General features: G+C 38.3%; 2 protein-coding genes across 2 annotated transcripts; both read left to right on the forward strand.

The window, feature by feature from the left end:
* Positions 1-219: 219 nt before the first annotated feature.
* LOC104993611 (olfactory receptor 5AL1-like) lies at positions 220-2927 on the forward strand. Its single transcript, XM_010846930.1, has 2 exons — positions 220-1142; positions 2918-2927. The coding sequence occupies exons 1-2, from the start codon at positions 220-222 to the stop codon at positions 2925-2927; spliced, it is 933 nt and encodes a 310-aa protein (XP_010845232.1).
* Positions 2928-12228: 9301 nt separating this feature from the next.
* On the forward strand, positions 12229-13192 carry LOC104993576 (olfactory receptor 5AL1-like). Its single transcript, XM_010846890.1, is given in 2 exon segments — positions 12229-12899; positions 12901-13192. Coding segments are annotated over 2 exon segments (921 nt in total). The 5' UTR covers positions 12229-12270.
* The last annotated feature ends 313 nt before the right edge of the window (positions 13193-13505 follow it).

Below are 13505 nucleotides of genomic sequence, written 5' to 3' on the forward strand. Positions count from 1 at the left end.
TTACAGCTTCTTAGTGGAATTTCTGCCATATTTTTTACAGCAAATTCACAAGTAAATCTACACATAATTCAGAACACTTATCAAGATTCAACTTTAACTGAATTAAGCATAACATCCTGGAGAGCCAGAGATACCTTCTTACAGTTAATCATTCCTTACGGAGTCAAGATTATTCAGATTGTGTGCTCTGGTGGAATTTACTGTAGAACTGTTTGTTTCATGGCAGAAAGCAATCATTCAGCAGTTACTGAGTTCATCCTCTTAGGCCTCACGGATAACCCAGAGCTTCAGCTCATTTTCTTTTGTGTTTTATTGTTGATCTACTTGATTACTGTCCTGGGTAATCTTGGTTTGATTGTGCTAATACAAGTGAGTCCTCAACTTCACACACCCATGTATTTTTTCCTCTGTCATCTGGCTTTTGTGGATTTTTATGGTTCCTCCACCATCACACCAAACACCCTTGTAAACACTTTTCGTGAAATTAAAAGCATGTCATATTATGCATGTGCCACTCAAGTGTGCAGCTTTATCACATTTTCAGTTTGGGAATTACTAATGCTATCTGTCATGGCTTATGATCGGTATGTGGCAATATGCCACCCTTTACTCTATGTAGTTCTTATGCCTAGAAAACTCTGCATCCAAATGGTCACCAGCTCTTATACTTATGGATTCCTGGTGGGATTCATACAAGCAGTGGCTACATTCCACATGGCTTTCTGTGGCCCTAATGTGATCAACCAGTTCTACTGTGATGATGTTCCTTTGATTGCTCTGGCCTGCTCTGATACGCGAGTCAAAGAGCTGATGTTATTAGCCATTGCAGGATTCAATGTCTTCTGTTCCCTTCTCATTGTTCTCATATCCTATGCGTTCATCGTCTTTGCCATCATAAGGATCCATTCTACTGTAGGGAGACAGAAAGCCTTTTCTACCTGCGCCTCTCACCTGTTTTCTATTACTATGTATTATGGGACCCTCAGTTTTATGTATCTGCAGCCCAAGTCAAGCCACTCACTAGATAAAGACAAATTTGCCTCAGTTTTCTATACTGTGGTGATCCCTATGCTAAACCCACTGATCTACAGCTTGAGGAATTGGGAGGTAAAAAATGCTTTGAGAAAAATAACTGAAAAGATGTATTTGAATAAAAAATAAGAATGATGTTGTTACTAAAGATATGCTGGGTATAGATTTCAGTTCAGTTCAGTCACTCAGTCACGTCCACCTCTTTGTGACCCCATGGACCGCAGCAGTCCAGGCCTCCCTGTCCATCACCAACTCCCGGAGTCTACCCAAACTCATGTCCATCGAGGCGGTGATGCCATCCAGCCATCTCATCCTCTGTCGTCCTTTCTCCTCCTGCCCTCAATCTTTCCCAGCATCAGGGTCTTTTCCTTTTTTTTTTTTTAATTTAAATTTATTTATTTTAAATGGAGGCTAATTACTTTACAATATTGTATTGGTCTTTTCAAATGAGTCAGCTTTTTGCATCAGGTGGCCAGATTATTGGAGTTTCAGATTCAACATCAGTCCTTCCAAAGAACACCCAGGGTTGATCTCCTTTAGGATGGACTGGTTGGATCTCCTGCAGTCCAAGGGACTCTCAAGAGTCTTCTCCAACACCACAGTTCAAAACCATCAATTCTTTGGCACTCAGCTTTCTTTATAGTCCAACTTTCACATCCATACATGACTACTGGAAAAACCATAGCCTTAACTAGATGGACCTTTGTTGGCAAAGTAATGTCTCTGCTTTTCAATATGCTATCTAAGTTGGTCATAACTTTCCTTACAAGGAGTAAGCATCTTTTAATTTCATGGCTGCAATCACTATCTGCAGTGATTTTGAAGCCCCAAAGAATAAAGTCAGCCACTGTTTCCAGTGTTTCCCCATCTATCTGCCATGAAATGATGGGACCAGATGCCGTGATCTTAGTTTTCTGAATGTTGAGGTTTAAGCCAGCTTTTTCACTCTCCTCTTTCACTTTCATCAAGAGGCTCTTTAGTTCTTCTTCAATTTCTGCCATAAGGGTACAGATGTAGGACATTTAAAATCAAGGCTTGTACAATGATTCAGTATCAATAGGCAGAGGAACCTTTGTCCTTTGTCACTCAGTTTGCTGATGTTTTATTTCCTCCTTGAAAACAGATATTTTCCTATTTTGACTTGCATGTAGTAGATATCTCATAAATATTTTAATGGTCTAATTCTAAAAGGGAGATAGAAATTACCCGTTGTCTTTGAACATAAAATGCTTTGTCAATAGAGATGAAAAATAAAGCACTTTAAAATCATAATTTCATCTCATTTCTCCCTAATATTGAGGATTTGGGGCTATCTTGAGAGACACAAACTATACAAATAGTATAAACACTGTGTAAATTTTTTCCTCCACTTTGAACCAAAGTTAAATATAATATGTTGCTTGGTTAAAGTGTTTTGGTTTTAAACTGTCCGTAAAATGAACTTATTATTATCTTTACAGTGTTACATTTATATGGTTGGGCATGTTTTGAAAGGCTTTATTTTTTAGAGAAGTTTTAGATTTACAACAAAATTGAGAGGGAGATGCAGAGCTTTGGTCTTATACCCCTTACTATCACAGATTCATAACCTCCCAGTTATCAACACCACTCACCAAAATGGTGCACTTATTCCAATAGATGAATCTTCATCGATGTATCTTAATCACACAATGTCCATAATTTACCTTAGGTTTCACTCTAGGTACTGTGCATTCTGTGATTCTGGTCAAATTTGTAATGACTTAATCCCTCATTGCACTTCTGCACAGAGTATTTTCACTGCCCTAAGGATTCTTTCTGCTCTGTCTATTCATCTCATCCCTACTGCCCTCACCCATGGCAAACATGGATTTTCTGATCGTCTCTGATGTTTTGCCTTTTCCAGAATGTCATAGAGTTGTAATTATATAGTATGTAGCTTTTTCTGGTTGTCTTTTTTCACTTAGTAACATGCATCTAAGGTTCCTCTGTGTCTTTTCAGAGCTAATAGCCCATTTCTTTTTAGCTTTGAATAACATTCCTTTGTCTGGATGTACCACAGTTTATTTATCCATTCACCTACTGAAGGACATCTTGGTTGCTTCAAAATTTTAACAATTATGAATAAATCAGCCATAAATATCTTTATGCATATTTTTATGTAGATGCATGTTTTCAAATCCTTTGGATAAATTGTTGATTTGTATGGTAAAAAATGTGTTTATTTTTGTATAAAACATCCAAACTCTTCTGGTTGAACATTTTAACATGATCATTTAAGCACAGTCCTTTTATGTTCAGCCTGCACTTTAGTTCCACTGATTACTTCTGGGTGCAGTGACATAAATTTTAGTCTGCATGATTACTGAGAAATTAATTGCCCCGTCTTTGTTAATGTATATTAATAGTTTGTGCAGTTTCCCACTGGTGGTAGCATTACACTGGGCACAGAAGTTCTAAAGATGCCATATGAACCCCTGTGTTTCATATATTTTTTTCCTGGCTCCGTTGTGCATGGGTACCCCTAATTTCTTAAGCAAATCAGAGTTGATCACCTTAACTGGCACACGAAGTCCTTCCTGTCTGCCAGTCTGTTGGTGTGAAGTAGTCAAAGATCCCAGTTTCTCAAAACACTAATTGAGCTGCTAGTGCAAATATTTGCCCTCCAGGATGCTCATCCTACAATCCAGAGAGCCTAATATGACAGGAATAGGAGACATAAAATCAGAGAATTGGTCACAGGATGTAATGATAATGATCAATTCTGCTATAACTTCTTTGTTTCCAGACCCACGATCCCATGCTGTTAGGGACGCTGTAACTTATGTTCTCATCGGTTCATTACCTACAGCGTATCACGGAGGACGGTGCACCAATGCAGCCAAATCATTTTCTGAGCTGGTGACTTGGCTGTGTGGTCAGGTTGCCATCCATAAGTCCAATCAAGCCAACTGAGTCTTGACAGGAGATAATCGGTTAAGACCATTCATTATATGCCATGGCCATGTCAAACTTTCATTGCTGTGGAGTGAGTGTATTCCTTCTGAGGGAGTATTGTATGGCTTATTATTTAAAGAACAAAATGCCCTTTAAACTATTGAAAGATGACACATCAATCAACACACATTGAAAGATGACTCATCCCAAGATGAGTCTTGGGAAGAAAAATTCCTTTTCAATCTATTGATTTCAGTGAGGATGAACTGCTGTCCCGCCCAACATTGAAGGGGTCTGATATAACTGTTGCATCATGTGTTTCTGATTTTTATCTCAAAAGAGGGGTGCCACACTCAGGGCTTGGCATAGGTCTCTGCTTCTAACAGATTGGGCACTCAGCATTGGCAGCAGTAGGAAGGAGCCGTGTTCTCGGGAACATACATGGTCTTCATTCCTGACACTGTGACTATGCTGTCCATGATGTCCCTGGGGCTGTGAGGCAGAAGGGAAGGTGGTGAGTATGCCTGTGATGGCTTTTCCAATCCTTCTCATCAGTGCAGACCTCTTCTGCAGTAGTTACTCCTTGCTGTTTAGTCACTAAGCCATGTTCTATTCTTTGTGGCCCCACAGACTGGAGCCCACCAGGCTGCTTGTCCATGGGATTTCCCAGGCAAGAATACTGCAGTGGGTTGCCATTTTCTTCTCCAGGCAGTCTTTCTGATCCAAGGATCAAACTCTTGTCTCCTGCTTAGCAAGCAGATTCTTTCCCACTGAGCCACCTGGGAAGCCCAGTGACTCCTTGGAAGTTTAAAAAAAAAATTAAATCAGCATGCTTTGTACCTGTCACAAGTTCATCTAAAGTCCTCTTCTTCAAATGCCAGGTTCTCGGACACTTGATATCCTCAGTCCATAAACAAGTGTCCAGAGATATTTATCACCATCTATGGATCAGAGAGTGGCCATGATCTTCAGGCCACAATCTCCCCATTTAAAATGGGGCTTCCCTGGTGGCTCAGACAGTAAAGTGTCTGCCTGCAATGTGGGAGACCCGGGTTTGATCCCTGGGTGGGGAAGATCCTCTGGAGAGGGAAATGGCAAACCCACTCCAGTACCTTTGCCTGAAAAATCCCATGGACAGAGGAGCCTGGTATGCTACAGTCCGTGGGGTCACAAAGAGTTGGACACGACTGAGCGACTTAAAAAAAAAAAAAAATGGGTCAGAGAGTGGCCATGATCTTCAGGCCACAATCTCCCTATTTGAAATAGAAGACCATATTCGACCCACTGAGATAAACTGCTTTCACCGCTATCATTCAGGACCACCTCTGTTTCCTACATGCTGTAAAAGCCCTTCTTTGCACTTGGCTCAAATCTTATTTGTGCGTGTGTGCTCAGTCAGGTCAGACTCTGTGACTCCTTGGACTGTAGCCAGCCAGGCTCTTCTGTTCATGGAATTTTCCAGTAGGTTGTCATTTTCTACTCCAAGAAATCTTTCCGACCTAGGGACTGAACCCCCATCTCTTGCATCTCCTGTTCGCTACCACTCTTGCCACTCCAATCTTATTTGGAACCTATTTCTTTGGACCCTCTTAAGCTCCAAATTAAAAAGCAGAGACATTACTTTGCCAACAAAGGTCCGTCTAGTCAAGGCTATGGTTTTTCCCATAGTCATGTATGAATGTGAGAGTTGGACTGTGAAGAAATCTGACTGCTGAAGAATTGGTGCTTTTGAACTGATTGTTGGAGAAGACTCTTGAGAGTCCCTTGGACTGCAAGGAGATCCAACCAGTCCATTCTAAAGGAGATCAACCCTGGGTGTTCTTTGGAAGGAATGATGCTAAAGCTGAAACTCCAGTACTTTGGCCACCTCATGCAAATAGTTGACTCATTGGAAAAGACTCTGATGCTGGGAGGGATTTGGGGCAGGAAGAGAAGGTGATGACAGAGGATGAGATAGCTGGATGGCATCACCGACTCGATGGACATGAGTTTGAGTGAAGTCTGGGAGTTGGTGATGGACAGGGAAGCCTGGCGTGCTGCGATTCACAGGGTTGCAAAGAGTCGGACATGACTGAGCAAATGAACTGAACTGAAATGAAGCTCCAAATATTATTTGGGACCTCCTAATTTGGAACCCCTAGCTTATTAAACTGTAGCACGGACTGTGTGGGGGTCTGTGTGGCAGAGATAGGCAATATAAAATCTGCATCCATTGTTCAAATAATTTGTTGCTAACATCTCAACCTAATTTAACCAGGTTGTAAGCAAATTATTTCCATTTGATGGATTCCTATTGGGCTGGACTGAAATTTGAGTTGGTGGATCCTGTAATATCCAGCACAGAATAAGCAGCAGATGCTAAATGTTTACTTGCTGTCTTATCATCTGGCACTTAGTTTCTAATAGGGTGCACTAGAACACAGAACACCATTTTATTTCTTCATCAGAAGGTCTGGCTTTTCTCCAAGGCTTGTGCAGTAATGCTGATTTCAGTTTTCCAGAGACTCAAACATCATTGTTTGTCAACACAGATATTTCCAACATCTTTGGATTACTTGCAGAAGCTACTCTTTTTGAGATTAAATAAAATCTGGTAGTCTTTCAAAATATCCAACATGTAGCTGAAAGCTATCGTCCCTGTGACCTGCCTTATTCAATAGAATGCTTAAAAGTGTACAACTTCCAAGGCTAGAACTTTTTTCCAGGGAAATTTTAAATGTTTGAACTCAACCACCATATTTTCATTGGAAGCCCAAGCCAGACACTCATCACATGGACCACATCCAGCTGTCAGCCTCATCAAGTATAATATCAGCCATGTGACTGAGGTCTTCACGGACCATACAGACAGCCTACTGCCCAGCTGACACCACAATGTGGAGAGAGATTGTCCATAGCCCACAGGATTTTGAGAGATAACAAATCATTGTTGCTTCAGGTCTCTAAAACTTGGGGGTTTTCTTTAAAAAGCTATTAGATAGTTGAAGCAATAGTGATCATAGAATGAATTGCAAAAAACTTTGAAGTGAAATGAACTCTAACAAGAAATCCTGAAGATAGATTTTATGATTTTGACAGAAGGAAAATGTTTAAAATATTTTCCTAAAATAATTGAGGAATGTATTTTAGACACTCATAGCCTTGTTCATGCTGATAGAGCTCTTTTAAACTTTCTTGAATTTCTACCAAGCCTCTAAGAAAAACTACAGAGTTAAATCATTACAGATTGGTTAGATATAAACTGCAAACAAATATGATGACTTCTGTACAATTTATGTTTAAGGTTCTTTGTCATTTATGCTTTTATTCTACTAGAGAAAATGGTGTTATAAAAATCATAACAGTCTTCCTAGGATACAATGTCCACATTTAATAATAACTGTTCTTTCTTTGTAATAAGCATTGTCTATGAATTTTTTATCTGTATGTGTTTCTATTCATCACTCTATACATGTATGGAATGAGGAGAATTTGTTAGAGAGTTTGAAGAAAAGAAATGCTCATTTCTATCTGATTTGCATGCCTTTAAGTGCTTTCTATTAGACTTCAGGAAAAAATAAAGTTAATTTTAAATTATTTTCTTCTTTGAACAGAATGTTAAAACAATAAGTTTTCTGAGACTGAACTAAATGTACCTCCAAGCTTCTAAACTCATGGCTTAATTATTATTCCTACAACCCAACAGATATTTGAGTGGGTTGCAGATGTAGGGCTGGATCTTCGGTGCACTATAAACTATTACTCGTTAGCCTCGCAAAGTCCAACAGCAAAGTTAACTCACTGCTTTAATGTGCACTGACTTCTTATAAAATTAAAACTTGAATAAGACTCATGTGCATGTATGCATGCTAAGTCACTTCAATCGTGTCTGATTTTGCGACCCTGTGGACCGTAGCCCACCAGGCTCCTCTGTCCAAGGGATTTTCCAGGCAAGAATACTGAAGTGGGTTACCATGTCCTCCTATAGGGTATCTTCCCAACCTAGGGTTTGAACTCCTGTTTTTTATGTATCCTGCATTGGCAGGAGAGTTCTTTACCACTAGTGCCCCTGCAAACCCCAATAAATCTCATACTAAAGCATAAAAAGTAAATAAAAACAGTTAAACTTTTCTGAGTTTTTTTCCCACATGTTAAAATAATCTTTGCTAGTAATTATTAATGTTTTATTTTACTTAGATTCAGCAGAATGATCTGAAACATCAAGTGATCAATCCCTGTGTGTTAAGCAAACTGAGTCCCAAAAGATTAGCCATAATGATTGTTTATGCTGTGAGACATCATTACATTGTTTTGTTCAGAAATTGCTTAAAATTATGCAGCACAGGGAACACATTCTGGAGGGACCAATGAATAATACAAAATATACTTACTACAGTTAAGTAATGTTAAATTTTGTTGACATTCATAAAGTTCGCCACAAGGTATATTGGACGCCTTTTTGGTTTCATTTTGGGTTGCTCAAAGGCAGCAGGCAGTGAGGAAAAATCAAGGTAAATGAAGTAGTAGAAAAGGTTTAGGGTAACACAAAACTTGTATTTATTTGTTCCATTATTCTACTAGTATATTTGAAGTTCCTAAACAGTGCTAGCTCCTACAAGGTTTGGGGGAGATGAGAAATAACTATCTGTTTTTTCAAAAATTTGAAATTTAGATTATTTTACAAAGTAATTAATAGGTGAATGAATTGTTAGATACAACACTTGAGAAGTGATGAGACACCTCTAGGAAGAAGTGAAATTTCACCCGAGATCTGATGCATACATAGAAAGATAAAGCCAACTAGATTGTAAAGACAGAAGGAAGGGCTTCTGCTTCAACTGTGTACAAAATTCATGATCACATTTGAGAAACCGACAGTACTCATGATGGCTGAAGCCTGGGAATTACATGAAAACGCCACAAGAAGTGAGACTACTCTGAAAAGAAGGGGCTGCTTATCAAAGATTAAGTTAGCCAACCTTTGGGACTCTATCCTATGTCAACAGGAAATAGTAAGCTATGATTTGCATGTTAGAAAGTACACTCTAGTTACAATGAACAGAGAAAGGATGAATAAGATAAATGTTTGGACAATAATACAGTAAGTTGTGATAGAGGCTTAAATTTCAAGTAGACAGGTTTGGGAAAAAATAGGTTAAATAATTAGTATGTTCAATATCTAATTTTTATCAGTGGAGTTTAGAAAGATATATGAAGTATATTATCTTGGCTTTGTGCCTGAATAACTGGCTGGAAGATGACACCACTTACTGAGTTAGAAAATGCATGCTTCAAAGCAGATGAAAATATTGGATGGTTTTTGAATTGCTGAATTCTCTTTTGAGCATGCTATATTTAGGTACTTTGGGAATACCTAGATGAAGTTATCTGGGGATCTCTTGAATACATACTTAGAGATCAGAGGTGAAATCTGGCCTTGAAATTTAGACTTTTGTGACACAAAAGTGACAACCATCCCCAGAACATTTGATGAGAGCTTCACAAGAGTGTGCAAAAAATGACACAGGATGGCTTAGGAACGAAATGTAAAGTAATGCTTTAATTAAAACATAAACACAGGGAGTGGAGCCACAAGAAGAGTAAACATGGACAGAAAGATGGGATTCTGATGACTTGCAAACTAAACCAAACCAAAACAATGGTTTGCATGAAAACTAATGTCAACGATATCTGAGGCTACATAGACAACATAAAAGAAGTCTCCATTGCCAATGGGAAGGAGATTGTTGGTGAACTTGGAATAAGTAATTGTATAACAATTATGGTGAGAACAATTTCAGAATACAAGTTGATATATAAATGCTAAAGATGAAGCAAATGACTTTCCAGGATGTTTAGTACTGAAAGAATGAAGAGGAGAGGGGTTGATGGATAGAGGAAAAGGAAAAGAAGTCACAGGTCATTAGCAATGATTTCAGCATGTATCTTGTTTTTAAACTGATGGGGAAGATCAAATAAATTAGTAGAGGATGAACATATGGGATGAACAAAATAGCTTGGGAACCAAAATATAAGTTTATACATTAGAAAAAGAATTTGTATGTTGTGAATAGTCATTGTGGCAATTGATCACAGAGTCTAAGCTGTTTAGGGTGAGCATTGAATAAAGGAGGCAACAGTAGGTAAAGGATACTTAAGGTTAAAGTGATTGAGTGGATACATAAAAGGCTGTAGTGGCATAACTGATGTGAAGGGAAAGTTCAGAAAGTTGTGGTCATAGGACAAGTTTTTGATTTTGGATAACTACTATTTTATCAATTGTCACATAGAACAAGCTTCAAAATGGAATCATGGGAGTAGGATGCTCAAGAGGAATAGCAGTGGGGTCCCTGATTCCAAGATCAAGGATCTAAGAAACCAAGGTATGAAATAAGTGGTGTTCATGACGCTGATGGCACATGTGTGGAAGATAAATAATGATGGCATCAACACCTGAGCCTTCAGTGAATAAGAGGGAGAGACCTGGATGCATATGTGATGACAGTGAATATGGGACAAGCCTCTAAGCATCAGGGAAGTGTACCTGAATGCAAGGCATAGCAAAAAACAGGAAAGAATGTTCCAGCATGAACAATGCCTTATTTCACCTGCCAGATTTAACATATGTGGATAGTTTCAAATGGAACAGCCTTTGGAAACCTGGAGAGAAATACATTTTCAAGGATGATCCAAGTTTCAGTTTAAAGAAAGAAAACTAAAACGACTGAAGATATTGATGAGTTTGGTAACGTCAGAGCAAGAGCTACACAGACTCCAACACATCAGAGAAATATAAGTACTAGAAAAATTAAGAGTCAGGAAAGGTAATGATCTGAGATCACAAGTCAATGAGGCAATGGAAAAAGACCTCAAAATATTGCAAAAAGAATAAGCTACAGTCATGGGTGTGATGGGATTGCATAGTCTTTTCTTTTGAGAATAAGCCTAAATCTGAATACTATTAATACTGATGGAATGAAAAACCATGTGTGCACGCTCAGTTATGTCTGACTCATGGACACGACTCCTCTGTCCGTGGAGCCAGCCATGCTCCTCTGTCCATGGGCTTTTCCAGATAAGAATACTGGAGTGAGTTGCCGTTTCCTCCTCCAGGGGATCTTCCAACACAGGGATCCAACCCTTGTCTCCCACATCTCCTGCATTGGCAGGAGAATTCTTTGCTACTGCGCCGCCACATGGGAAGCCCATTTTAAGAGCTAAAATTTACTCACTTAACACATACTGCATGAAAGGCACTATTTTAATCACTTAAGGTATACAAACTTAGAGATCACCTTTCCAAAATTTTCTGATTAATGGGGAAATTTTTGCCTCTATGAAAAGAGTTCATTTCTATAAACTATGAATTGAGGTCAGGGAGTCCAGAACTAGTTCATGAGTTATTTTGCTTTACCCCACACTAATCATGAAACAGCAAGAGGGTTTAAGCTCTCACTCTGAGCTTCCATATCTGAAAATGAAGACGATAGCTTATCACCAGTTGATAGGGTTGATGGAAATATGATCTGAGATGAAATAGTAGAAAAATTTTTTAAATCAAACATATCTGCTCAAATGAAGATCATTAAAAGCTGTTTCTTTTAATAAACCAGAAATCGGTTTTTAGTTCTACAAAATTATCTTGATTTTTTCTTCTCCTGTTTTGCATTTAGATGTTAGGAGCCACCCGATAAATATGTTTTCTAAATTATTTTAATGTATTTTTAATCATCCCATACATATTTCAGAAGAAGCAAGACTATCTATGTTTCTAAGGGCTTTTCTCCCTTTAATTCCCAAATATTACATAGTAATTGAAAGAAAACTAGAAATCATAGTAAGAGAACAAAATAAAATAAAAATCATCCTGAATAGTTGATATAAAGATGGTCAGAATTTAAAAATACCTTTCATACTACCTCTTCTGAAATTATTTTTTAATTTATTGTTTTCTGTTAATTAACAATTTTCAAAGAGTTAACATTTTTGTTTAAAGTATTTCAATAATTAAAAATAATTGTGCTCAAATAACTGTCTTTATTTTCTTTTATTAAAAATAGATAAGAAAGTATTCAATTATGTTAGATTTTAAATAAAATGCCATGTTTCTATCTTTCCAAACCCCACAGAATTTCATACTTTGGAGCTTCTGCAGAGAACAAATCGCTTCATTATGAAACCAGAATTTGCATGGAGAGTCTCTTTTGAATGTGTCCAACATAAGATCAGGGTGGATCAGAATCAGTTCCCAACATCTGCTTGATTATCTCTAAGGGAGATAAGAATACTCAGACTGTGTGCTCTAGGGGTTTTATTGTTAAAAACAAAAGTTAAATCTCTACCATGACAAAAGGCAATTATTCTGCAGTGTCTGAGTTTATCCTCTTGGGACTCACAGATAATCCGGAACTTCAAGCTACTCTCTTTGGTGTGTTCCTAGTAATCTATTTTGCTAGCGTCCTGGGTAATCTTGGTTTGATTGTGTTAATACAAGTCAGCCCGAAGCTTCACACACCCATGTACTTTTTTCTCAGCCACCTGACTTTTATTGATTTTTCTTTTACTTCGTCTGTCACCCCAAACACCTTGGTGAATTTCCTGTGTGAAGTTAAAAGTATAACATTTTATGCATGTGTCATCCAGGTGTGCTGCTTCATCACATCTGTAGCTTGTGAACAGTATTTGCTCTCAGTCATGGCCTATGACAGGTATGTTGCCATTTGCAACCCTTTACTCTATGCCATCCTCATGCCTAAAAAGCTCTGTAATCAGACCATTGCTAGCACATATATTTATGGATTCGTTGTGGGTCTTGCGCAGACAGTCGCAACATTCCTCTTGTCTTTCTGTGGCTCCAGTAGGGTCAACCACTTCTACTGTGATGACGTTCCCTTGGTCGCACTGGCTTGCTCTGACACTCATGTCAAAGAGCTGATGCTGTTAATCATTGCTGGGTTCAACACCCTTTGCTCTCTATGTCTTCATCCTCTTTGCCATTCTGAGGATCCATTCTGCTGAAGGAAGGCAAAAAGCCTTTTCTACCTGTGTTCCCCATCTGACCTCAATCACCATATTTTATGCAACAATCATTTTTATGTACCTCCTGCCCAATTCAAGCCATTCTCTGAACACAGATTAATTTGCTTCAGTGTTCTACGTGGTAGTGATTCCCATGTTAAACCCATTGATCTACAGCTTGAGGAATCAGGAAGTGAAGAATGCACTGAAGAGATTTATAGAAAAGTTGCATTTGGCTATCAAATAACTGAAAAAATCAAGGACAGGGAGGAATCAGAGGACATGGAGTTGTGGCTTATCTAGAGTCAAAATGCTGATAAATGATAGGGTCAAATTCCTCACTTCCAGTGTTCATATTTACTCAACATGTCCTCAAGCCTACTCTGTCATTCTCGATGATTTACACGTGAAAGGACTTTTGTAAATTTTGAGGTGTTAAATTTAAAAGGAGAAAGAGACAGACAAACAAGGAAAGACAGAGAGTGAAACAGAGATAGAGATATCTTAACCTGTTTGAAAAGACATCTTCATAATTAAAGAAATGAAACATCTAGCATAGT

This window comes from Bison bison, unplaced genomic scaffold, assembly GCF_000754665.1.
Source record: "Bison bison bison isolate TAMUID 2011002044 unplaced genomic scaffold, Bison_UMD1.0 scf7180017849297, whole genome shotgun sequence".
Lineage (NCBI taxonomy): Eukaryota > Metazoa > Chordata > Mammalia > Artiodactyla > Bovidae > Bison > Bison bison.